The sequence below is a fragment of the Branchiostoma lanceolatum genome, chromosome 4 (assembly GCF_035083965.1).
Source record: "Branchiostoma lanceolatum isolate klBraLanc5 chromosome 4, klBraLanc5.hap2, whole genome shotgun sequence".
Classification (NCBI taxonomy): domain Eukaryota; kingdom Metazoa; phylum Chordata; class Leptocardii; order Amphioxiformes; family Branchiostomatidae; genus Branchiostoma; species Branchiostoma lanceolatum.
In genome coordinates this window covers 18,000,333-18,026,464 of record NC_089725.1, presented here as the reverse complement: position 1 = coordinate 18,026,464, position 26,132 = coordinate 18,000,333, and the positions used below count along the sequence as shown (strand labels likewise).

Below are 26,132 nucleotides of genomic sequence, written 5' to 3'. Positions count from 1 at the left end.
GGGGCATACCTATAAACTATAAAGTCGTCTACGACTGTCTTCCAAATTTCAAGTCATTGTCGTCATTTTCTTGCGAGCCGCGTCATTTTGAGCATCAGTAGGTGAGAAAAGTAGAGTAGAATATCTCTGGAATCGAGAAGCCTTTGACGGGTACTTAAAAAAGTTACAGGAAACGGATTTACATACCTTCAAAGCTTTACATCAGTTCACAAATTGCTGGTGTAAATGGTACCTTTCAGGTAAAAGTAAATAGCACTGTACGGCATAACGTTACTTGTCTTATCCAGTCTTACATAATCAAGGGCAGCTTATAATGTATAATCATATAATTAGACATGGTGACACTTAATAGGTAAAGCAAGAAAAAGAAAGACAGATTGCATTATTCGACAGTATTTTATTGTATCCTAAAGTCATCACTTTGCTTAGTGAGAATTGTATTAATCAGGTAGTGGAGCATGGTATTAGACTATACGCTCATGATTAGCATTATACGCTTTTTTGGGGCATCTAGCGTTACGTGTCCCAACCTAACAGGCATGTAGTCTTACAGATTTTATGGGCTTGATACCACTTCTTTGACACAGAAAAATAATTCCAATCATTGTTTGTCAGAAGTAAAGGCAAAACTAAAAGTGCTCTAATACACACGTGTCTCTGATGTAATCCACATTATTCCAAGCTATGTACTACTAGTACTCGTTTGGGATTTTCAAATGCGTTTTTTGAACAATGAAACCACACTAATCAATGATATCAGGAAGAAAAGAGAGTTCGATAAAACATGATTCTACAAGAATGACGTTACATACTTAAAAGTCCAGTTTAAGCATTTTACTGATGAATCTGTCATCTATCTTTACGTGACGTTCAAATATGTCTCTGCTAATTACATATGCATGTAGAGTCTAACTAGAAGGTAATTAAGATATCCCTATCCTTGTACATACCTAAATCAAATATTCTACAACATAAATTCTATAACATATCAGAAAACAGACAGAAATATTGTAGTCGTATTTTTAAAATATACACAGGCGTAATCCTAACAATCATTAGATAAAAATGAAATGGTTCTTGATTGAAGATTAGAGTATTTACATATTGAATATTGGGCAGATTATAGCGACGAAAGTCTTAGATTCCACATACCCGATAGTTGTTACTTAACAAACACACGATTTACATATTGAATATAATTGAGTATTGGCCAGATTATAGCGACGAAAGTCTTAGATTCCACAAACCCAGATAGTTGTTACTTAGTAAAGACACGATATACTACAAATATTTGCTATTAAGTAAACTCACGTGGTTCGTGGCTTTCTTTGCACATGACGCATTACGTTATTGATAACGATTATCAATCATAACTGATGATCATATCTAATCATCATCGTATCAATATTCACGCATTCATTTTATTTGTTTGATGACTCTTAAATCCACACTTAGATTCGGAATTTGAAGGTTCTGGGTTCGAATCCCTAGCAGCTGTCAATGTTGTGCCCTTAAGATAGATACAGTTTTATGCTTGATCTTATTCATACTAAACCCATTTGATGAGAATAAATTGATGTTACAAAGGTTGATGCTTCAAAATTAGGCTTATCTTCGAAACTATTTGTTTTCAGATATGACGAGAGCTCACCCTGGTCTGGTCTGGGGAGGCTGGAGACGGCTGAGTCGTCTCCAACATGTACAGTCCACAGTGCACTGGCAGGCATGGAAGAAGACACAAAATGAATATAATCATGTTAAAATGACTTTCATATCTTATGTATACAATGTTGACTGCACAGATTTCAAAGGTTGGATCAAATCAAGCGAATACTGAAAATGATCTGTCAGATAAGTAGTACCTTAAAGATGTGTGTCTTCTTCTTCTTCTCCTGAATCTTCTTCGGAAGCTTTGGAGACCAGGGTCCACAGGGCGTGTCTCCAGCTCTCCATGTCTTTATTGGAGCTGAAGATGAAGGTGAAGTCTCGCACCTCAGTTACCAAGCGGAGGCTGGGTTTTCCTGTTGAGAATAGAATATGTGTGATTAGTTGGAAGGAAAATGACTGTTGGAAAGAATTTTCCCAGATCTATTGTATATTGTAATGTACCGACAGGACTGAATTCATGATCAATGTTACAAATTTGTAATATGAACATTAAAAGGTCAGCATCACTGAAGATGTGTTAGTTTGATTAAACCTTTCCATGATTGGAGTGATTTACCAACAATATAACTTGACATTTGTTATATATTGACGCAGATATTTATGAGAGTTTCCAGTTTGCAACGGTTTTGAAAGCAAAAGATATCTTTATTGATGTCTTACCTTCAACAACGGAGCACTGTATACTTGAGATGTTGGAAACTGGAAGCTGTCCAGTCTTGTTGGAGCCCCATTGAAGGTTTGCATTGGTGTGATTGTCCATCACCAACTGGAGCTTTCTTTTGTGGCTCTGCCCTGTAGATGTCATCTTCTTCACTTTGGTACCTATGTGAAAGAGGATAACACAGGGAAACCGTATTTGTAGCATCCATTTTTTTACGCTGGTCAGCTGAAGTAGAAGCATTACATTATCATATTTAGTCATCATGACTTTGGAACTTGTATTCATGCTGCTGACGTAATAATTTGGACATTGTTGAATTCATAAATCATTTGCATGGTTGATGTCTCTTTACAGAAAAGTATGGAAGGAAGCACTGCTAGTGTAGTATTCTTACCAATATAAGCAATAAACTAGCTGCTATATAACCAAGCCGTTCTCTTAGACGTTATGATATAAAAATTTTAAACTATATCTTCAAAGAGGGCTGAGAAATCAAATACCATTTTGGAGCTTTCGCAAGAGGTCCCGGTTTAGGAGTTGTAGCTCATCCTGACTGGCGGCTTTGTCACGTCGTCCCTTGGCTGCTAGATGGTCAGATCCATTGATAATAGCTGCGGTGCCTGTGGGAGTGGAAGTGGCTTGGGGATTGGTCAGGCCGTTAACAGTTTGCTGCTGTCTGGATTTGCCATTCACAAGTGAAAGTTCTTGATTGTGTAACTGATGATCATCCCTGCCACTTCCAGCATCGGGCTTGAAGTTTAAGGCTGTCATTTCTACAGCATTGATGATTTCTGAAAGGCTGCGTTTTGGATTCTTCAGACACGTGGAGAGCAACGTGACATAGTCTTCCACCATGCACTGTGCTACCTCTTCGTCAAACAAGGACTTTGCATATCGGACACCGCAGCTGACATCTTTCGTGTTGGTATCTTGGAATAAGTGGAGGACAAAGTCTTCCGGGAAATCATGATAACCGTTCCTAAGCAATTTAATCCTCTTGCCAGTTGAACCATTAAACATTTGGTTCAGACTAGTTAGGTCGTTTTGAACAACTATATGCTGCATGATGGGTTCCATTGCTGGATGCTTCTCATATGACACCGATTTCATGATCTCATCTATCGGATAGAGGCCGTGTTTCTTGCAGTCTTGCAGCTTACACCAACACTGCCAAATGGTCTCTTGGTAGGACTGATTCTTGTTTCTGAAGGAGGCACATAAAGGCAGATGATGCTGAAAGAGGCCGTGGACGTTGGAGAACTGTGGAGCTAACATCCTCATGTCGAATGGACATGCGACCACAATGTCATCGTGCTTAGTGTAGATGTGCAGGAGAAGCTGATATGTGGTAGCCATGATGCTGTACACGGTAGTACGAATGGTCTTTGCGAATTCCATGAGGCTGTGGACCTGTTCCTTGGGCAGATTGACCTGAAGTGAGCCGCCGTCTTTGGAGAAAATAGCGGGTCTTGGCTTGGCAAATGGGAGGTTGATGGATGGAATGGTGGAAGGCAGGGCTACCCTCCAGAAATCCTGTAGCTTCTTCTGGTTCTGCTGAAGGTAGGAGTAGTAGTACTGTATGAAATCAGAATACGTCAGTTTTGCCTCCGGCTTCTGAAGAGTTTTCTTTCTCAAGTGTGACTTCATGATTTCTCCAAAATCCCTGAATAGTATGTTGAAGCTGGTTGTATCCGTTGATATGTGATGCAGGACAAGTCCAATCACAGCACTCCGATTTCCAGTGGGGGCAACAATGCACCTTGTTGGGTACTCCTTGTCTAGTTGGAAGGGCACTCTGGTTCTCTGGTACACTTCTTCTTCAGCCTCATTCTGTTGATATCCATTCAGGATTTCAATGTCAGTAGCTCCCTCAATTTTGTTGTAGTACCTTGCCTCCACTCCACTGTGATATTGAACATCCCTTGAGACATGGTAGGTTGACCGCAGCGTCTCATGGCGGTCCATCAGCTGGCGAAAGATGGATCGCCAGCTTTCGACATCAGCAGGAACATTTTTGGTACGAAACATGATGTACAAATTTGTGTTGCTGAAGGAGGGATCTTTCAATTGGTATTGAAGATAAGCAGCTGCCTTGTGTATCACTGGTATAGACCTCACAGGAGTCAGAGCATTGACTATCTCTGTTTGGCTTGGTTGCATGGCGATCACGTCTGGTATGTCTCTCTGGTCTGATGGTTGCATGATTATATTGTCTTCTTGCAGTATTCCTGTGATTGTGTTGAGGACCTCCTGTCTTGATGATGTGAGGAAGAAATGCCCACCCCGCACAATACACTTCCTGAAGGCTGGTCTTGAGGCTTGTGGATCGGATGCAACAAGCTTCCATTTGTCAAGAAGTTCTGGCGAGACAAATGGGTCATCCTGGCCGCCAAACGCAACAACATTGCATGGGAGTAGTTCCTTGTGTTCGCAGATGTAAGACTTACACATTGTTATCCCTGCCTGGATACATGGTAACAGACGCCGCAGACGAATGGGGTTGTTCATTACAGCTTCTGGGAGGAAGGAGAATATTCTAGCCTCTTCCATGATCTGCTTTGTTCCAGTTGAAGGATCAAACAAGATGGGCGACACCCTCAGTTCGTGTGGATGTGGATAGGGTAGAGATGGAGCATACCATCCTCCAACAAATAGATGAGAAGGGCATGTACTGCCTTTCGCGTGGAGCAAATGGGCAACCTCAAATGCTATGAGTGCACCCATGCTGTGACCATAGAATGCCATCGTCTTGCCATGCATCATGATCTCCATGATTTGAGCCCCGAGTACCCCAACAATCTGCTGTAGACTGTTGATAGGAGATTCCCTTTCTCTGCTTTCCCACCCCGGCAGAGTGGCGGCTACAACCTCGATGTTGTGTTTTGCAAAATGTTCTCCCCACTGATGGAAGAGGGATGGACCTCCACCATTTGCAGGAAAGCACACCAGAGTAAGAGTTGGGTCTTGTAGTCTACCAAAGAAATGAAGCCACAAGTCTCCTTCAGCAGGTACCTCTGGGTCGAGGGGGTCAGTTGCTGTTCCCTGGTTACCCGCTTTGTTGACCATCTTCTCATAGATGGATTCACTGAGCGTCTTGACGACCATTTTGTCACTCAGCAGTTCCACGGATGTCACTGTCACCTCAAATTTGTCTGCTATTTCGTTGCTCATATCCACAGACAAGAGAGAGTCCAGTCCAAGGGATACTGGACTTGTTTCGTCGGTGATTTCAGCCGGGTCTATAATGCCAAGTTGTTGGCATATGTAATCAATCAGCTCACCTTGTATGATGCTCAGACCGTTTTCTTTAGTTGAAGCAATAACTTTATCAGAAAGCGATACTGAGCCACTGAGCACGTCACTGGGCACTAATGTTGTGAATCGAGAAAAGCTTGTGTCGGGGGACTGTAGGTGTTGCAGTACCATCGACTTGTGGGTACTACAATATTTTCGAATATCGAAAGTTGCAGTGATCCCAAAATGGGGGTACTCATTCTGCATCATGCAGCCAAGGATTTCCAATGCATCATGTGGTGAAATGCTTTGCACGCCCATCTTCTCCCACATTTTGATAAGCCCAGATCTCTCTGCAAACCCAACAGTGTTGATAACTCCAAAGCTGGCGACTGTTGCAGGCAGGCCCTCTTGCCGTCTTGCTTCCCCGAGTGCTATCAAAGTGCTGTTAGCTGCGCAGTAGCCGACCTGTCCTGTGTTACCAAACAGAGCAACTACTGAGGAGATGAGGACAAAGTACTTTAGCTTGAGGTGTAACTTCTTCGCTGCATCATGCAAGATCACAGCACCAATTGCTTTGGGACCCATGACCCTTGCCCAGTCATCTTGTGCTGTCTGATCAATCAATTTGTCTGCATACACCGCTGCACAGTGGAAGATCCCCTCGATGGGTGGCATTGTGTCACGCACCAAAGTCAGTGCTTCTTCCACAGCTTTCTTGTCGGTAACATCCACTGTCATCACCTTGACATCAACAGACTTTGTAGAGAATGCCTCCAGCTTCAGTTTGGCTTCTTCATTTGGTTCGCTTCTTGATAGGACGACCAGATGGCGCGCCCCACACTTAGCCAGCCATTCCAGAAGGGCAAGACCAAAGCCTTTCAGACCTCCCGTGACAACATACGTAGCACTGTCGCCAGCGTTAAACTGGTTTTGCTTGATGTCTAGACCCAACTGCACTTCCTTGTCATCGACGGTCACTATGTCGGGTATCTTCAACCCTTTCTGTTGTTGGTGTAAGTTCCGGGACAGAGAGGAAAGTTCCATGGCGGTTTGTACAGATGGTGGGAGTGAGGACAGTGTACTGTGTGACTGATCAAATGTTGAAAGAAGGTGTTGAATATCCTTTGCAATGGCAAATAGTGATGATTCCCCTGAGCAACTATTCAAAGGGTCCACAGTGATGTATTTGATGTTCTTCGGCAGCTGGTCCATCAGGATTGTTGAACTGCCCAAATTGACCAAGGTTCCATAGGCTTGCAGCTTCCTTGCAGCTTGTAAGAGGACATCTCCTGCTCTATCTCCTTTGGGTAAGAAGACAACGCTCGCATGTTGGTCTGGTATGTCTTCGTCAATCTTGTCATACGTAGTGATCAACGTTGATGACTCGCTTGAATGGAGATGTTGTTTGATGTTTACATTTTGGACTGTATCTGCCACAACACGGACTTGGGCCTTGTGGTGTAGTGCCAGGGAGGCATAAGCCATTGCTTCCTTGTTATCCTCATCAGGCAGGAAAACAACCACTTTATCTTCTTCACAAACTGTCTGGATATTCTGGAAAAAGGAGAATGCTGGCAAAAACTCTTTGATTATTGCAACTGCATTGTTCCAAGAGAGGTTACTCGGTACAGGCACCAGTTGTCTCGTCTGTATGTTCATCTGGGGAGAGATGCAGCCCATGATGACTCCCATCACCTTTGATCCTTCCTTGACCATCAGTTCCTTTCGTATGTGATGTGCAGTGCCACAAATGATGTGGATGTCCTTGGTCATCTCATCAAACTTCTCCAAAATGTCTGCAAAGGGGGACACGGCAAAGGCCTCAACCTTAACCACAGCTTCGATTGATGTTGGCCCGTTTAGACTTGCCTGAGCTTTGCTGAGCTTCTTTCCGTTCTGTCTTTGCTTGGGGTCAAAGACCCATAATTCTTCTGGTGAACATGCCGTGAGAATCTGATCAGGTTTCATGGTGCTCAGTCTCCGAGCGTACAGTTTAACTTGCTGTTGACCTGACGAGCTGTCACTTCGAGCCGCAATTTCATTCTCCCTCGGATTTGCCTGCAGGACAGTCAAAATCTCCACACCCGCATCGGTAAAGCTTTGGTGCGGTGTCAAGTCAACTGCTCTGACTTTGAACTGTGGGTATTCCTGTGATATCGATAGGCAGAGAGATGATGCACTTGCCAGGAACGGGCTCACGGTGTCTTTCTTTTGCACTGACGATGATCCACGCGTGACTATCCAAAGTGCTGGGGGGTGATCACCTTGTGAAAAGCGCTTAAACGTGGTAAGGCATTTAAAAGATTTAAAAGCCTGATCTTCCGTTTGCTCTTGTATATCAGAATCACACAGGACAATGATGTGATCCAAATCATCGTATTCTTGGGTCGTGTCAGTTATCACTCCCTTAATATCTTCACTTTCAGACAGGACATCATGGTTCATCATGTCAACTGCACATCCCAGATGGTCTTGTAGTGCTGAACTCACTCTTGAGCCAAAGCATTCATTTTCATGTAGGATCAGTACATGTTTGTACGTTGGTGCCTGCTTTTCCTCGTTTTCTTCCTGGACGAGCGGTTCCCATTGAAGGTTCCAAAGCTTGACTCCCGAGGATGAACCTGCATCGATGTCTTCAAACATGAGCTCTTCAACTTCGCAAATGACTTGCTGGCCGCTGATGTCAGTCACTGTGATGTCCACCACTCTGCGCTCACCTTTCTTCGAAATTCTGAAGTGGAGACAGGTCTTTGGTGGCATTTTGTCGAACATGCACAGAGATTTCATGGAGAATGGAACTCGCTTTGCCGGCGTCTTTCCAGTATACTTGTCATTTAGGAGTGACAAGCATGCAAATGTGTGCAGAAATGTGTCCATGAAGGCAGGATGGTAGATGTACCATCCAAACTCTCGTGAAATCTCTTCTGGAGCTTCTGCTGTGACCAGAGCTTCTTCATAGCTCTCGGATGTAGTGCATGAAGTAACACAGTGGAACGAACTACCGAGATGGAAGCCAGCTTCCTTTGCAGCTTCATAGATCTCTTCGTTTGAGATAGTTTTGGAACACCTCTCTGTAACATCAGTAAGGAGATTGGTGGATCCAACTGGTTGTGTTAGGGCTCCCTTGTGCACCGCTGCAGTGGCATGAAGGATCCATGAACCAGAGGCATCTTTGCTGTACAGGCCAAACTGCTTTTCACTTGCACTTTTGTGTTGAAGTGTCGATTTGATTACGGCTTCCGACGTGGGAGCAAACATGAAACGTTTGAAGTGAAGATTTGTTAGCAAGAGTGGGTGTTGATCCTCATAGATCTCGGCCGCTGCTGCTAGTGCGGTCTCCATGTATGCTGCAGCGGGGACGACCACATTTCCATCCAGAATATGGTGTTTTAGCCAAGGCACAGATTCTTCTGAAAGATTGGAGCACCAAACCTTTGATTTTTGGCTGTTCGTCCCTTCGGCGGTCTCTTGTGCTTTCCCGAGTAAAGGATGTATCCTCGGAGGAAACTTGTATTGTGAAGTGCTGACTTCTGTTCCGGCATTGCACACAACCCTTTGCCAAGGGTAGGCAGGGATGTCGTGAACACGTCGGTGCTTTTCCTCGAAGGCAGGGCTGAAGTTGACCGGGTAACCCTTCACATGCAAGGTTCCAGTTGTGACCATGATGTGTTCATAGTCATCGGCAGCTGAAGATGTATCTCGCGGCCGCAGCAGTGTGGGTATGATGATTTGCTTTGTGCCCCGGGAGTTCACGGTGCTGACGATATCTCTCAATGCAGGCCCCAAGGCTGGATGAGCTCCTATTTCCACAAAAGTGCTGAAGCCTTCCTGCAGGAGAACTTGAACTGACTGCATGAAGCGGACTTGTTGCCTGATGTTTGTCCACCAGTAGTGGGCTGTGTTAGTGATCTCAGGTGACAGCCATCTGTTCGTGACCGTGGATATCATGGGGATCTGCGCTTCTGTTGCCTTGTGAGATGTTGAAAGAGTCCTTAACTTTATTAGGATGTCATCCCTAACGTGCTCCTGCTGATAGCTGTGAAAGGCGTTGTTTACTTTCAGGAGGACACCTTTGATATCATTACCCTTCAGCTTGCTGTGGAAGCTATCAATGGCATTAACATCTCCAGAGAGTACAATCTGGTTGGGACTGTTGGTGGCAGCTATATTGATGATGTTCTCGTTCTCATCATTTTCCAGGAACTCTTCTACTTCTTGAATTGGGTGCAGTACCGCTAGCATTTTTCCATGGCCACTTGTCTTGCTCAGCTCCTTTCCTCTGTGGAATATCACTCGCACGGCGTCTTCGAAAGTCAAGAGACCAGCAGCGTATGCTGCCGCAACTTCTCCAACACTGTGACCAACTATGGCATCGGGTATGACGTCGTACTGTTTCAATAGCTCAACCAAACCGATCTGTACCGCGCATATGCAGGGCTGTGCGATATCTGTACGTAAAGACAACATTGTTTTATGGCTGATTGGCAATCGCAACTATTCGCAAAGGCATGCAAATCTCCACTCTTTGCAGGTACGTGCAGATGCAGATCATAAAGACATTTGTGTGATGTAAATCAAAGTGCGATGCATTTACAAGCTGCTTCAACTCTATGTTTTAAACAAAAAGCTAACTTTTTTGGGAATTACTATATTTTGGTGGGATGACTAGTAAATCGACAACAGAAGCAGTAGGAAGCAACAACAGTAAAAGAACCGGTCTTTAGATCATACCGTTGATAAAGGTTGTTGTAAAAAAATTGAAATTGATATAGAGAGTTTGAGTTAAGAGAGCATTCCTAAAGTCTACCCAAGTCTGTTGAACACACTAAAGAAGGCGCGCTAAGTCACTGATTTTGAACAAAATTCAACGTTCTCAAATATTCCCTTCGGAGTCCTGACATACACATAGTATAAAAGACCATCTCGCCTGTTCTGTTGATCTTGTCTGGATCTGTCTCCTTTGTCAGCATGTCGACTATGGACCAGTCAACTCCAAGTGTGTTCAGGACACCTTCAAACCGCTGAAGAAGAAAAAAAGCAACACTATGACAGTGCAGTGTGATAGGTTGCAAAATGCTTATAAATAACTGGTTGTCAATGACAACTTATAAAACTCAGATGGATTAGAAACAAATATGTAAAAGATACACATTTATATCTTAAACATGTGAATTATATTTCCCAATATCTTGGAATCTAATGTTGGTATGATGAAGGTCTTAAATCAGTTAATATGTACTAATGGTAACCCAGTGATGCTCATTGTCTAATAGGTAATGCAAAGTATAGGAGATCAGTCGTGGCTGTAGATTGTTGGTTTTGACAGGAAATGCTAAATATAGGTGTGCCACTGTTAAATTATATCATAATTGTTGATGTTGCCAAAGCGATGCGCATACCTGTATCACGTCCCTGAACACTGGATCCTCCAGAGCAAGGGTTCTGGCCATCCCCCACCACTGAGTTCCCATCCCCGAGAAGACAAAGGCCAACTTGCCACGCTCAGCTCCTTCGGGGACTTTTCCATCCACAGCTGTCTTCAGCTTTTCTTCTCTCTTCAAGAGGTTGAGTTTTTGCACGGCATCATGCGGTCCTTTGACAACTATCGCTAGTCTTTCCACGTGGTGCTGATAGCGGTTGGCAGCAGTGTATAGGCTCTGTTGGAAGCGGTCTTCATCGAAAGCTATGGTGTCTGTGATGAAAGCGATCCATCGCTCTACTTGTTCCTTCAAGGCAGCCTTGGTGTTCCCAGACAGCACCATGATGGTTTTTGACTCGTCTTCCGTCCCTCCCTCAAACTGGCTTTCCATGACTTTGTCACTACTAGCAATGGCTAGATGCACGTTGCGAGACGGGAACCCCTCCAGGATGAGATGAGCATTAGCCCCACCAAAGCCGAATGAGCTGCAGCCTGCAAGCCTTGTTCCATCCCCTCCCCATTGTACCAAGGAACTGGGAACCTTGATGTTCAGCACATCAAACTGTATGTCTGGATTTGGTGTTGAAAAGTGCACCACCCTTGGGATTTGGGATTTACTAATCATGAGTGCCAACTTGATGATTCCCGCTACACCCGCGGCGCCCTCCGTGTGCCCGAAGTTGGACTTGACCGAGCCAATGTAGAGAGGTGGATCTTCCTTTGTTCGTCCTCTTCCAAGAATCTGGCCTAGCGCATTTGCCTCTGTTCTGTCGCCGACCTTGGTGCCTGTTCCATGTGCCTCCACATACTGGATGTTGTGGGGATGTACTTTGGCTGCTGCACACGCTTTCTCAACAAGGTCCAGCTGGGCATCGTAGCTGGGGTTAGCGATGCCTGGCGTTCTCCCATCATTGGTTAGGGTGCCTCCTCTGATGACAGAATAGATCCTGTCTCCATCCTTCAGTGCTCTTGAGAGTGGCTTGAGGACAACTACACCAGCTCCCTCACTTCGACAGTATCCATCGGCGGAGGCGTCAAAGCTCTTACACTTTCCATCCGGTGACAACATTCCTGCTTGACAAAACCCAACTGTAGTTCCAGGCAACAGCATCAAGTTGACACCCCCAGCTATGGCCATGCTACAGTCTCCTTTTCTGATGGCTTCACTTGCAAGATGGATAGAGTACAATGAGGAGGAGCAGGCAGTGTCTATTGAGAAGCTTGGGCCATGGAGGTCAAACTCGTAGGAGATGCGGTTGGCCACCATGCATGAGTTTGTACCAGAATTTGTGTATTGGCTGATGTTGGAGAATGGGTGAACTGTTAGTGAGAGATATTCACTTGAGGTGACCCCCATGTAAACACCGGTGTTGGAGCCGCGGATGGATCTTGGAGGAATCCCTGCATTTTCCAACGCCTCCCAGGTCACTTCCAGCAGCAGTTGGATTTGAGGGTCTAGATGGTTGGCTTCATCTGAGAAAAAAATGGTTTGCGTATTGTGTACTGTTGACTATGCTGATAAGAATCTAACAGCACAAAATGGAAAGAAAGTATACGACCTTGTGTCAATTGCCAAAGAGGACGAATAAGACAATTGATGGGATTAGAAGCCATCGCCCGGGCAGGCAGTTACTCTTAGAGTGAAGCATATAACCATAGTATTATTTTTACAAATTTCTCACAGCGTGAAACCACCGTAAGTAGGACTTGAATTTAAAGATTCCCATTAAATCCCATTGAAATGACATGCACCAGATGTTACATGGTCGTTGGGCGTAACCACACGTTTAGAGGACAAATGTGTGACCGGCGGTGGACCAAGAAAGGCAACACTTATAGGCCAATGTACATACTTCTTTTCTTATCTTATCGTTTCAAATGAAGTGGCCGCAGAAAAGAAACATTCTAAACTTTTGGAATTTAAGAAATGTCTCTATATTGGTAAATTACTGCTGTGTATCAATTCTAAACTTTTAAATCTTGTGCCAATAGCTACATAACTTAATAAGTTGACTAAGTAAACTAAATAAGTGTTAGATCATAATCGTTGCCCCAATAGCTGTGTTAACATTTGATCTCTTGACAGCAACCCATTAAGTCAGTCAACTCGGTCTGTATATAATTTCTTTCCGGGCCCAAAGTCATGACCATATCATTTACAGAACAGGCCGGGATTTCCACGGCAGTACCAAGGAAAGCCACCACACAAATAGCGTGCATCTTCGGATCATAACAACTAACGTAACGTTACCAATCCAATTTAGTCAAAACGTCATTTTTCTTAAAACCGCGCAGACGGAGCCAAATGTTTAACCCATGGGCAGAAATATCAGCTCTCCAAAAAAGAAAAATACATGGTCTGTAAGTTTTTTTCCGCCTGCTTAACGCCGTGCGAGCATGTATTTATACTGTGGTCTATGATGAAGAATTGTGCTAGGGTTACCAATTATCGTCCACTTCAGTCTTTCCCCTTCTAGTGCTATACTTGAAGAACATAGAACAGAAAACAATGCACATTAACTGTCCAAACTAGTCTACAGGCAAATGGTAGCAAAGTCACTAAGAAAAAATGTTGTGCAGTCAATGTCAACGACGCTGGGCCGCACGTGAGGCTCACATGAAAAACGCATGACAATGATGTTTTTGATGTGTGAAAATGTAGCGTGGGTGTTATATCAAACTTTCCTAAAACTAGGAAGATTTAGAATTGCCATAGATAGTTTGAATATACAAGAAAAAGTCTAACGTCAGCAACGTTTAAAAGATACTAGCTATCGTGTAAGTTAGAAAAACATAATGAAGTACGCGGTATCAAATTACATATGAAATACGTCATGCATGACGCTTCCAGGTAACTTGACGTTACTGGGAGCGTATTCTGTTTATGTCGCTGGACGTAAACCTATTTCATCGTTTTGCATAAAGGAGAGTCATGACTAAGGATCATACTTATGCCGTTCGTTACTGCTCATGACAAATGGCGTCGGCAAAATATACCTTGACATGTGGACATGACCCAAAGTGGACGATAACTTGGTAATGCACGATAACCGGTAACTCTACGTTACCCTTATACACATACACAGCCCCTGAAAACAGGACTGGAGACTATGGTAAATGATGTAGATTTAAATGTTTCACCTGGTGGGATTTTAAAGAACTGCCGGTCGAATTCAAACACGTTGCATTTAAGGTAGCCACCGCATCGATTGTACAGTTTGCCTGGCGTTCTATTGGGGTGCCAGAAGTACGAAGTGTCGAGCCTGTCGCCTGGAGGCGGGATCGTGCAGTCCCTTCCCTCCGCCAACATGGCCCAGAAGTCCCCTGGTGTGTCGACCCCACCGGGGTAACGACAACCGATTCCGACAATCGCCACCTTTCCGTCCATTTTAAACACTTTCCCTCTATCTATTGTACGCCATTCAAGCCATCTATACTGAAGCAACAACTGACTGTTTGTCCGTTTTGTTCGAGAGCTGCTCGGTATCGGTGGGATGACCCCGAGAAACTAGTACTGGTATTGCACAATTAAGGACATTAGGAGTCATACCCAAATACCTGGCAAGGCGTTCGACCTGTTTGGGTGTGACTAGAGGTGTGACGTCACCCCTTGTGAAAGAGTAACTAATTTGAATATCTCATCGGCAGATAAACACTGTGAAAGCTTGACAGATAATGGGAGGTGCATGTCAAATATCAGGTGAAGGACAAGCAGTGCCAGCGGGGCTCCTCCATTACAAAAGTGCAGCACTGAGGCCTAAACTGTTTGGCCACTACCATTTATGGGGATTGGTTCATCTTCCTTGATCCAAATCGCTAGAATTGTGCATTGGCCCGAGGTTGCCGTGAAAAGCTCGCCTTTTATGCTTTCGTTTGTTTTGTGCCAACTGTATGTAACAATGAGATATTTCGTTGTCTTCAATCCTCAGGCACCCGCTTTTCGTTAACTGTTAGTTGAGAGAACCGTTTATATTATGATCAAACCTATTTGGAGAGATGATATTAAACTGGGGCAGGTAACCGACACTGTACAATCCTGTCATTATACATACATGGTATTTCCACGTGAGGGCATTGTTTATGAATCATTTATGCCGGCTAGAGCAGAACACAAAGAGAGGTAAACTGTGTGTCGACCTTTTATCAACCCGATTACATTGGAATAGGCGTAAATGACCGGCCGGACGATGAACCGCGGTGACAATATCTCCGTGTTTCTGGCGCATCCGATCGTTGGGGTTGAAAGAGCATTGAATCATTGCTCACGTCTGTTTGGTCTGAATTATGTGAACAATAAGACTAAGACTAAGACAAAGAAGAAAAGAGAGACAGCAGCCTCAGAACTCCTCTGATTTCATATGTCCAAACTGTGGACTTCAGAGCCACATGAGAAGCTGCCGAATCCAGAGTGCTACCATCATCTGAAAAGATGGAAGGATGCCTACTATGTGAACTATCTAAGGTTTAAAACTCTTACTGAAGGTTTGATACGACCCAGCGACCCCCGCACCGACTCTACATTTTCGCACGTCCAAACATTATTGCCATGCGTTTGTCACGTCAACTTCACGTACCGCTCAGCGTTGCTGAAATTGACAGCACAACATTGTTTTTTTAACGGAACCAAGCAAGCAGTGGGACTGACTTTGCTATCATCTTTCTGTAGATTATTTTAGACAATTAACATGCATTTTGTTCTGATGTACGTTCTTCAAGTAGAGCGCTGGAAGAAAAGAAAAACTTGGCTCAAGTGGACGACAATGGGCAACCCTTCTTCATCATAGACCTCAATATATACAAATGCTTGCACTATGTTAAACAGGCGGAGAAATGGTTACAGACCATGCATTGTTCTATTTATAAGAGCTCATTACTATTTCCAAGGGGTAAACATTCGGCTCTGGTCGCGCAGATTTGAGATAAAAGACGTCTTTAATAAATCGGACGATAATTGGTAGCGCTACGTTACCAGCTATTGTAACAAAAGCCCCTTACACATAGCTAACCGACCATGGCCTCTCGACCACTCCCTACCTTCCCCAAAACATGGTTGTTCTGTTGGGAGCAAGCTGGTGAATTACTGGTGTGTTTTCATTGTGCCCCATGTCACCATCATATTCATCTGAAACTCTATAAAGGAGGTGACATCTTATATGACTACTTTCCTGGACTTTTTTCTCAATTCTTGCCATTTACAGTTCATTCGGCAGTAGCACTCACAGCCAGAAAATGATTACCCAGCAACATAATTTTGATAAAAATCACTATCACTATAAGTCTGTCACACAATCCTGACAACTTTTCTAGATATCGCTTATCATATTCACAGTCTAAAAGCAGGTAACTTTCCTGGATGCATGTTACTATGCTCTTTTTCTTGCAGTCAAAAGGTCTATCGTGGTGCGAATTCTACAATCACACCAAAATCCATCCGACGTTTAAAATCAGCAAACGTCAGCACAGAGTCGATGAATTAATGATGAATAAATGATTTCTAGTTAGAGCACTTAGAATAGTCTTACCTGGCGGGATTTTAAAGAACTGCCGGTCGAATTCAAACACGTTGCACTTAAGGTAGCCGCTGCATCGATTGTACAGTTTTCCTGGCGTTCTATTGGGGTGCCAGAAGATAGAAGTGTCGAACCTGTCGTCTGGAGGCGGGGTCGTGCAGTCCCTTCCCTCCGCCAACATGGCCCAGAAGTCCCCTGGTGTGTCGACCCCACCGGGGTAGCGACAACCGATTCCGACAATCGCCACCTTTCCGTCCATATTAAGATACTTTTCCTCTATTTCTTGAACACCATTCAACACATCGACACTGGACAAACTCCGGAAAAAGTACACCGACAAAACCCGCTCCACTTCTTATGGTTGATCCCATCCGGAGGTTCGCATCTTTGGGACCCGCTCGGTGTCGGTGAGGTATCCCTGTAAGATGACCTTCTATCTAAGGTATTGTCTTGAAGAGCCTGTCAATAGAGTTCTGCTGTTGAAGGCGTAGTTGGCCAATCAGGTTTTTGTCTCCGCACCTTTCATAATCAAACATGACCTCGATTCTGTGTAGACTATGGCAAAAGACTACTTCTTTTCTATTGGTTACGTCCGGATGCTTTCAGGTGAAGGGCGGAGTCTGTAGGGAGGAATGTTACGAAACAGTGAATAATGAAGCCTTTTCATCTCAGCAATGCAGAAAGGTCACCTACATAACGTCCTTGGGCATTCAGCTGAAAAAGCCAGAAAATCCATTTTAGGTCAACCATCATTAGCAATTTCTTCGCCTCAATCTTGGACACCTTCATTCCCATCAACTACTTTAGTGAGAGAGAGACCAAAGTCTGTTTGTTCCTGTGGATTTATCCTAAGGTAGGGTCTATTTATATGTGTACCGAGGGAGAGGTTACCTCGCCCAGTTGAACGACCCCCTGTCCAAACAGGGGATCTCAGCCTGTGTACACAAGTGAGAACAGTGTGCGTGGCAGGTTGTTGTCTAAGTCGTCGTGTCACTTCACTCATGACAAAGTATGTTCTATGTGATGATTATGTCTTAACTAATTAACATAAAGTGAAGATGTATCACGAATACTATAAAGATCATCCCGTGATGTTCGGTAAGAGCCGGCCGCCAGGTTCCTGATACCTAGTTCCTGAGGAACTTTCGTCCGACTTCCATACAATATAGAGATGGTGTGTTACGCCGAAGGGCGGTTATACCGGCTATATAGATACAGATACAGATACAGAATATTCCCCTACAGATCAATGGATTTCATAGAGACATTGCACAGGACGATGATTTAACCTAGAAAACTCAGAAAAGCATTTCCGTTCATAGAATAACTTTATGAAGCATTTCTATGTTATGCATGTCTTCGTTTTAGATCTGGATTGAAATCTGGTTCAATTGCTTTCTTTAGGAATCCTACCCTGTCCGAAGTAGGACAAAATGTTTTTGTTGTAGCCACGCTTGGCCGCGATGAATATGGATAAGAGGAACAGGTGATAAACAAGAACATTGGGTCAGCTTTACAGTCAACACGGCTAAAGGAAGATTAGGACCAAGTATCAAAAAGGCAAACGACATCAGAACCCGGGATGTTTTCTCATCGAATAGTTGCACTTACTTTAGGGTGTGGCAGCATATTTACGCAGGTATTTTCCGGGCCATGACAGCTATTTACCATGGCATAACAGGTGTCCTTCAGCAAAAAACATGGCACCATCTCGGTTATGCTCTATTTCGCATCAATGGTACTCCTGAAGCTTCCTTTGTGTCTATGGTAATGCGACGAGGTTTTAAACAAGCCTGCACAGCGACGATAACAAGGGAATCATCCGGTGAGATTCTCTTTGTGCACTAGACTGTGAGGAGAGGGTCACTACTAAGCGAAGGGTATAAGACTGCCCAGCGCAAAATGCAAAGAAGTTAGTAGGTTAACGTTTGCCCGGATGACATACAAGTAAGCAGTCACAGATGCGCATAGAAATCGATGGAAATCTATACCATATCTAACAAGTCTGGTTAGACTGCTTTCACTCAGCGTCTGTTTGGAACACCAATCAATACTTCCCTTTATAGTAAAAGAAAAATATATGATATATCTTCTTGATTAAGCCAAAATAAATTTCAACGCCTCCAGTTTGAAGAGAATCTATGAATTGATAGATATCGATATCGATGCTGATGGGTTGTCAAGTGATGAGCAAAGCGCACTCAGTGCGCATGCGTCACCGCCTGTATTTCCAGGTGACAAAGGTCACAGCAGATGAAAATCCTGACCAAAAGATTTTGTATTCTTTCCGTCGTCTCACCTGGACAGAACCTGACTATATCAGCAAGCCGTGAGCGGTGAAACATGGCCTACGACTGTATAGAAAGGCGGCTAAGTCGTCTGTTTGCTATGTACGGGGGCTTCCTGTCAAGACACCCCCTCCCCTTCCTTGTGCTGCCCGTTTTGTTAGCAGCTGGTCTGGGGTCAGGGATGTTTTTCATGGAATCAGACTCGTCTGTGGAAGGATTGTACACGCCTGATAACGGACAGGGTAAAACAGAGCGCGCTGTTGTCAGAGAGCATTTCCCTGTCAATGACTCTGAAGATTTCCAGGCTTCGAGACTTGTAACATTAGGCAGATCGGCCAGTGTCATCGTGACGAGTAAAGCTAAAGGAAACGACGGCGTTCTGAGTTTGGCAGTTCTATCAGAGGTCCAGTCTCTCTACCGCGGAATTTCGGGAATAGAAGCACAGCTGTCTGGGACAGACCACACATTTACGGACTTGTGTGCCATGTGGCAATCTCAGTGCGTAGTCGATGGGTACCAACTTCTCAACTTTGCATTGGAGAAAGATGAAAACATGACCATTGGTTACCCCTGGACAAATCTACCCGACGGGACTCGACTGTTCAGCGGAGCCACCCTGGGAGGGGTAACTCTCGAGCCAGGAACGGGGCACGTCAGCACCGCTGCCGCCTTCAAACTGACCTTCTACCTACGCAGTGAAAACTCTGAACATGACAGACTGAGCGAAGAATGGGAAAAGGCCTTTTTGTCCTACATGGAAAATTTTGAATCGGACATAATCGACGTTTCTCGAACCTCTTCTCAGTCTCTTGAGGAAGAACTTTCCAAACTGACAGCCCGCATCGTCCCACGATTCTCTGTCACCTTCACGGTCCTCATCACCTTCTCCGTCCTCTCCTGCATGATGCTGGACACGGTCCGCACCAAGCCGTGGCTGGGCATGCTCGGCGTCCTGTCCGCAGGCATGGCGGTGGTGTCCTCCATGGGGCTGTGTATATACTGTGGGGTCAAGTTCACCAGCGTGGTGGCCTCCATGCCGTTTCTCATCGTAGGTGAGTGATGTTTCTACGTACTTTATAACCCACACGGTCACGGCAACGTGCTATCTAACTATCCAAGTGATTATCTCACTCTAAGTGACTACTAGTACCTCTCGCAACGTGTCAACATTGCTATAACAGACAGCCTGGTGACAAGTTGACAACCTAGCTCTTATTCTCCTAAGTATTCCTGTCGTACCTGTACCCTTAGCCTGGAAATGATTGATACCGGTAGAGCTCATAAATCATATCTAAATCAACGCAGGTAAAACATATTTCAAACCGAGATAGCCAACGTGTGTGCTCGAATTTGAACCGGAAGTCTATGTATGTAACCAGCAAGTTTAATCAGAATTTTAGGGTGGATTTGTATTGTAAACTAACATTGCACGACAATTGTACACGGTACAATGTATGGGAAATATTACACATAGTACAAACTAGAGGTATAGAATGAAACTTGTCAACATCCTCTAAAACAATAAGGGCTAGTCTTTGATATAATGTTACAATCGAGTGGGGCTAATCATGAGTTTCGGTATTTTTTCTAATGATATTTAAAGCAGTCTTGCATTGTGGGAGTCGTTGCATCTTAAGATATATTCAAATCTGTCTGTAGCACCGAGTCTCTTAAGATCTGTTGTACTTGATTTGAGAAATGTAACGTTAATGATAAATTATTACGTAAAACATCATATCTAGAGCATTGCAATGCGTGTAGCTTGTGTTACACAGCATGTTGAAACAAAAGAATCTGATAAACCGTTCTCTATACTCTAACTGCATAATTGACATCCAAGTATATAGATCTCAATACATTAAAGACATTTCCACCGATGTCATCATGTAACAATTTATAGAATAGTTCATCGCGCCATACACTGTCAAATGCTTTTTTTCATGTCAACCAAACAAAACAAAACAAACAATTTACCTTTTTTTGTATATTTCTCAATAAGGGAGTTTAGAATAAAGACATTCTCGGCGGTTCGGCACTTCTTTCCAAAGCCGAAGTGTGTGTCGGCTAACAGATTATTGTTTTCTATAAAGTTTTGTAGCCTAGTATTCAAGAAAAGTGTTAAAACTTTTGAAAAACAACTGGAGATTCCTGTAATTATCAACGTTGGACTTGTCACCTGATTTGAAAATTGGAGTTAGAATGCTTGTTTTCCAGTGAGACTGAAATGTGCCTTCGGAAATAATAGTATTGAAAATGGTAACCAATGACAGGCGTAACTGGTTTGAATTTCATCCATGCTTGAGCATGTTGCTGTAAATAGAATCCAGACCACAGGCTTTTCCAGATTTTGATTGCTTTATGCCGTTTATAACTTCGTTTGCGGTTAAATGAAAATCTAGCAAATTTGATGAATTTTTATTAGACTGTTCTAACCGTTCAGTGATTGTATTTTCGAAATCCTTGTTAAAATATGTGTGTTCTATATTACATTATTCAATCCTTTGAAGTTTTCTGTGCATTCTATGTTTGTGATATTAGGATCTGTAGTATTTTGTGTAATTTCCGGTTGAATTCTTTTTTGAGACAATTTATAATATAATATGATATGATATGATATGATATGATACGATATAATATATTTGACATCTAGGTATCGGTGTGGACGACATGTTCATCATGATCGCGGCCTGGAGGAAGACCCATCCCGGAGGCAGCGTGGAGGAGCGGATGGGAGAGACGTACGCGGAGGCTGCGGTCTCCATCACCATAACAACCGTCACGGACGGACTGGCCTTCGGCATCGGCGCCATCACCGTGTTTCCGGCCATCCGCATCTTCTGCATCTACACCGGGGTAGCTGTCCTTTTTGATTACTTCTTCCAAGTGACCTTCTTCGGTGCCTGCATGGTGTATGAAGGTCGCCGTGAGAAAAGCAACCGACACGCAGCGTCATGCAGGCCGGCGGTTTCTCCTAGTGAGGTCGCAGATAGGTCGGGTTACTATCGCCTTTTCTGCACAGGAAACAACATGGCGGGAGTCAACGAGGAGGGGGAATTCTCGGGTAGCGACCATGCTATCATGACCTTTTTCAGAGATTATTTTGGGCCTTTCATTACCAAAACATGGGTAAAGGTTGTAGTCATGTTACTGTTTGCCGGGTACTTGGGTTGTGCCATATGGGGATGTCTGCAGGCAAAAGAGGGTATTCGTCTCAGTAACCTTGCTGCTGATGACTCTTATGTAGTGAGTTACAACAACAAAGATAGTCAGCATTTTATGTCTTATGGCGCCAAAATTTCTGTTGTCTTCAGTAATGAGCTAGAATATTGGGTAGCCTCCGTCCAAGACCAAGTTGAAAATGCTGTCAGTCGGTTTGAGGAGACGGACTTTACTTGGGGGAAAAACGAATCAGAATCTTGGCTGCGTGATTACCTTGATTTCATTGATCAGTTCTCGGGTATCATTCCAGGTCTGAATGCTTCCAGCAAGTCGCCATTCATTATAAATCTCAGACGATATTTTCTCACAAACCCTCGCTTTAAACGGTATGAGCTCGACATCGAGTTCAACCGCAACAAGAGCGAAATTCTCGCTTCTCGCTTCCTGGTTCAAGCAAAAGAAATTAACGGTTCCGTCCGTGAGAAGGATATGGTTATCAAGATGAGAGAGCTTGCTAATCAGAGCCCTTTCCAAACCACGGTTTACCATCCCAGCTTTATCTTCTATGATCAGTACATCGCCATCCTTCCCAACACGCTCCAGAACTTGGGTATCGCCACAGCCACCATGTTCGTGGTGGCCCTTGTCCTTGTGCCCCACCCCGTCTGTTCCATCTGGGTGACCCTGTCCATCGTCTCCATCTGTACGGGGGTGGTGGGGTACATGACCTTCTGGGACGTCAATCTAGACGCCATTTCCATGATCAACATCATCATGTGTATCGGCTTCTCTGTCGACTTTTCTGCTCACATCACTTATGCCTTCGTCTCCTGTAAAGAAAACAGTAGCAATGCTAGAGCAGTGTTTGCCCTGTATAGTTTAGGCATGCCCATCCTGCAAGGGGCCCTGTCCACAATACTAGGTGTGGCAGCCTTGTCCACTGCTCCCTCCTACATCTTTCGTACGTTCTTCAAAACCATGTTCTTAGTTATTCTGCTGGGTGCACTGCACGGGCTGGTTATCCTGCCCGTGGTTCTGACCTTCGTAGGACGAAATGTTTGTGGAAACAAGGACAGTTATTCTGTAGACAGCAAGATGCCACCTTGCCAGAAGAGTTTCAAAACACACCAAGGACAGACTGGCCGATCGGAGACGCAGCGGAAAGGCGGCGAGGTGGAACTGGCGAATCATCAGTGCAACAATGGAGATCCCGCGCGTCTGTGCACACCGATCCAATATAACAACCCTTCATTTGAACCCGATGGCACATAGAATTCAAACAAATACGTGCAAACGATAAGGATGAATACTAGTAAGTAATGCCAAACCAGTAATTGTGCCATGTTTGTTTGCTGAAGGACACCTGTTGTGCCATGGTAAATAGCTGTCATGGCCCGGCAAATACCTGCGTAAATATGCTGCCACACCCTAAAGTAAGTGCAACTATTCGATGAGAAAACATCACGGGTTCTGATGTCGTTTGCTTTTTTGATTCTTAGTCCTAATCTTGCTTTAGCCGTGTTGACAGTAAAGCTGACCCAATGTTCTTGTTTCCCACCTGTTCCTCTTATCCATATTCGTGGCTACAACAATAACATTTTCCCCTACTTCGGACTGGGTATGATTCCTTAAAGAAAGCAATTTATTCAGATTCCAATCCAGATCTAGAACAAAGAGATGAAAAACACAGAAATGAATGATAAACGTACTTCAATTCGACATATACGCAATTGTGCAAGACATTTGTATTTACCATGGGTGTTTGTTTCTTCGTTGCATTTTCTTAATCATTGATACACGTGTAATGCACAAGTGATGAGATTTACAAAATCCAGTCTTTCCGACTGCATGCTGGACGGTCTATACCTGCATTCCCAGGATGCAGTACTTATGCACACATGCTTTGTTGGAATTTTCAATAAAGACTTACGCATGCACAGATGTTTTCATTTGTTTTGTGTGTGTGTTTCTTAAATGGGCAGTCAGCGAATATGACAATAACTTTTATATACGTTTGTATGTGTTATGAGTTTTATATCTTGTTGTTTCATATTATGGATAGAGCATTTTTTTTCAAATAGGAGTTTCTTAAACTTTCTACTCGACCTCTCGCGAATAATGAAACGCAGCAGCAGCGAGATCTGGCCGTTGCCTTCTTCAAAGCGGTGTCTAGCGGTTAGCGTAAGTATGACAGTACACCTGGATGAAATACGTCATCAGAATGGTATCTCCCAATAGTACTTTGCGCATGAGGTGCAGCAGCGTCGCATGGAGGAGGGTTGGGGTAAAGACTTAACCTCATTGGAAGACTAAAGATCTCTTAAGTCAGATAAACAGGACTAACGTTGTCATAATAGAAAATCGGTGGATCATTCAGTCCACTATTTGTTTGTCTGTCTGTTTGTTTGTTTGTTTGTATTTGTTGTGGCCTAATTCAGAGTGTCATCTTAATTAGACATTTTTTCATATCTCCTTGCCTTTGATAACCGGGCAAATGTAAGATTTACATTTTTACCTACAGAATCACACAGCGTCGAGCAAAGGAGTCAGAGGATTTCCATTGCATTTCTCAAGTAAATGTGAACGCTGTAGATATTGTCTACTTTTACGGAATAGATTATCTAACGTTATAGATACCCGTGTTGCATTGTCCCTTATTTGGGAGTTTAAAGAAATACAACACTTCAGAATGTCTAATATAGATATTAATTCGGAAACTACATTTCTTCACCCTTGTATACATTTCTTCACCCTTGTCACAAAGAAACTTCCCTTATGCAACCAGCCGTAAATGTGCTTCTTTTGAAGAACTGTTTGAAAGGGCGTATCTCACGTGTTGATCATATGTTGGTCATGTTAGTCACCAGTGTGAAGCTAATATGTGTAATACGCAAGCATAACAGATATAGTTGGACTACTGATAAGGCTATCTTTTTCTAGACTTGAGAGTTCAGATTTGGACTGCATTTATCTAACAAGACTTACACTGAGATGTGAATCCGACGGAAGCTTAAGACAGCTTTGGAAGCTTCTTTTCCCATGATGCTATTCTGTGATGATGTCGATCATTTGTCTGCCACTTACCGACAATCGCCGGGCAAACGGAAGATATAAATGATCATAAATAGCCTGACCTACAGAGCTGCTAAGCGTTGACGAAAGGTGTGGAAAATTGCATTTCCGCAATTCTTTAGTGGGCTTAATAACCTGTGCGGTATCAAGATATCTTATAGGCACTGTTTCAAATCGTATACGTAAAAAAAAACATACACGTAAACTTGTAAAACTGTTCCAAACCATACACGTACACTTTCTATAAGTCCAGGTCAGAGAGACCAAAAGACCAATTGCCGAAAGAGATACACTATACCAAATGTTATGTCGTCTATTCCATCACCTTTTCCATAACGATACCGTAGCTACATTTATTCAAGTTTCACTAGTATGATTTGTTCAATTTTCATTTCTTAATTCAGACGAGGGCTTTGACTTTTGACATATATAATCACAATGGGAGTCGTGTTCTGGGGAAAGGGGGTTGGGCGATGAGTAATTTTGGGATATATATATAAACAGTAATGATCTATCCATTGTGATGAATGCATTTGCATATGATCTTTGCCCCTCCCCCTCTCCAATAGCATAAAAGGGACACTTTTACGACAGGTTTTTCAGAGGAACAGTTTCAGTCCAAAGTTTGCCATTGTCAAGTACCACAGGGTCCTCCCAGCTACAGGGAAGAACCGACCAACACACGACAACACGTCACAGTGCCAGGTATGAAAAACTTTCCATTGCCCTGAAAATAGATGATTGTGAACACAGTATTGATGCTTCTCAATAAGGGACCTAACTTGAAATCCTCACATGGACCGTGGGCCGTACTACACTAGTTATCCGTCTGAAAAGATGCTGTTATTTTCGAGATGCACAGTTTGCAGGTCTGCATTTTTAGAACACAATGGACGTTACATAACCCATGTACATGAACCTAAGATTGATATTTAACAGTACAGTGTCAGACAGATTCGTACTATGCCGCTTAGAATAGACATCGAACAGCTCGTTTTCACTCCGGGACGACATCAAATCAAGGAGGTTTTATATAGAAGGCCTTCTATATAAAACCTCCTTGATCAAATCTATTCGTGATGTAAGATTATGGGAATTTCGTGATCACGACCTGTCCA

At 43.6% G+C, this 26,132-nt stretch overlaps 3 protein-coding genes across 4 annotated transcripts; 1 reads left to right on the top strand and 2 right to left on the bottom strand.

Annotated features, from left to right (window-relative positions):
- Positions 1 to 377: 377 nt before the first annotated feature.
- On the bottom strand, positions 378 to 10,154 carry LOC136433047 (putative inactive phenolphthiocerol synthesis polyketide synthase type I Pks1). Its single transcript, XM_066424826.1, has 4 exons — positions 2,830 to 10,154; positions 2,329 to 2,490; positions 1,863 to 2,021; positions 378 to 1,716 (listed from the first exon to the last, which is right to left on the bottom strand). Exons 1-3 carry the CDS (start codon positions 10,031 to 10,033, stop codon positions 1,864 to 1,866), a joined length of 7,524 nt encoding a protein of 2,507 aa, XP_066280923.1. The 5' UTR covers positions 10,034 to 10,154; the 3' UTR covers positions 378 to 1,716; position 1,863.
- Positions 10,155 to 10,394: 240 nt separating this feature from the next.
- LOC136433046 (phenolphthiocerol/phthiocerol polyketide synthase subunit A-like) lies at positions 10,395 to 16,769 on the bottom strand. 2 transcript variants are annotated; one of them, XM_066424825.1, is made up of 3 exons: positions 16,508 to 16,769; positions 10,966 to 12,458; positions 10,395 to 10,587 (listed from the first exon to the last, which is right to left on the bottom strand). In XM_066424825.1, exons 1-3 carry the CDS (start codon positions 16,752 to 16,754, stop codon positions 10,411 to 10,413), a joined length of 1,917 nt encoding a protein of 638 aa, XP_066280922.1. In that variant the 5' UTR covers positions 16,755 to 16,769; the 3' UTR covers positions 10,395 to 10,410. The 2 variants fall into 2 exon arrangements, with proteins under 2 accessions (XP_066280922.1, XP_066280921.1); XM_066424824.1 differs by lacking the exon at positions 16,508 to 16,769 and adding an exon at positions 14,127 to 14,556.
- A 1,970-nt stretch (positions 16,770 to 18,739) lies between these two features.
- Positions 18,740 to 23,883, top strand: LOC136433045 (patched domain-containing protein 3-like). The gene is made up of 2 exons (XM_066424823.1): positions 18,740 to 19,835; positions 21,434 to 23,883. Exons 1-2 carry the CDS (start codon positions 18,839 to 18,841, stop codon positions 23,212 to 23,214), a joined length of 2,778 nt encoding a protein of 925 aa, XP_066280920.1. The 5' UTR covers positions 18,740 to 18,838; the 3' UTR covers positions 23,215 to 23,883.
- The last annotated feature ends 2,249 nt before the right edge of the window (positions 23,884 to 26,132 follow it).

Excerpts from the sequence above, each read along its gene's own strand:
- LOC136433046 (XM_066424825.1), bottom strand. The coding sequence starts at position 16,754 with ATGGACGGAAAGGTGGCGATTGTCGGAATCGGTTGTCGCTACCCCGGT. Across the intron at positions 12,459-16,507 it reads GTTCTTTAAAATCCCGCCAG|ATGAAGCCAACCATCTAGAC; the intron begins GTAAGACTATTC and ends TTTTTTTCTCAG. Across the intron at positions 10,588-10,965 it reads TGTTCAGGGACGTGATACAG|CGGTTTGAAGGTGTCCTGAA; the intron begins GTATGCGCATCG and ends TTTCTTCTTCAG.
- LOC136433045 (XM_066424823.1), top strand. The coding sequence starts at position 18,839 with ATGGCCTACGACTGTATAGAAAGGCGGCTAAGTCGTCTGTTTGCTATG. Across the intron at positions 19,836-21,433 it reads CATGCCGTTTCTCATCGTAG|GTATCGGTGTGGACGACATG; the intron begins GTGAGTGATGTT and ends TTTGACATCTAG.
- LOC136433047 (XM_066424826.1), bottom strand. The coding sequence starts at position 10,033 with ATGTTGTCTTTACGTACAGATATCGCACAGCCCTGCATATGCGCGGTA. Across the intron at positions 2,491-2,829 it reads CTTGCGAAAGCTCCAAAATG|GTACCAAAGTGAAGAAGATG; the intron begins GTATTTGATTTC and ends TCTTTCACATAG. Across the intron at positions 2,022-2,328 it reads ACAGTGCTCCGTTGTTGAAG|GAAAACCCAGCCTCCGCTTG; the intron begins GTAAGACATCAA and ends TATTCTCAACAG.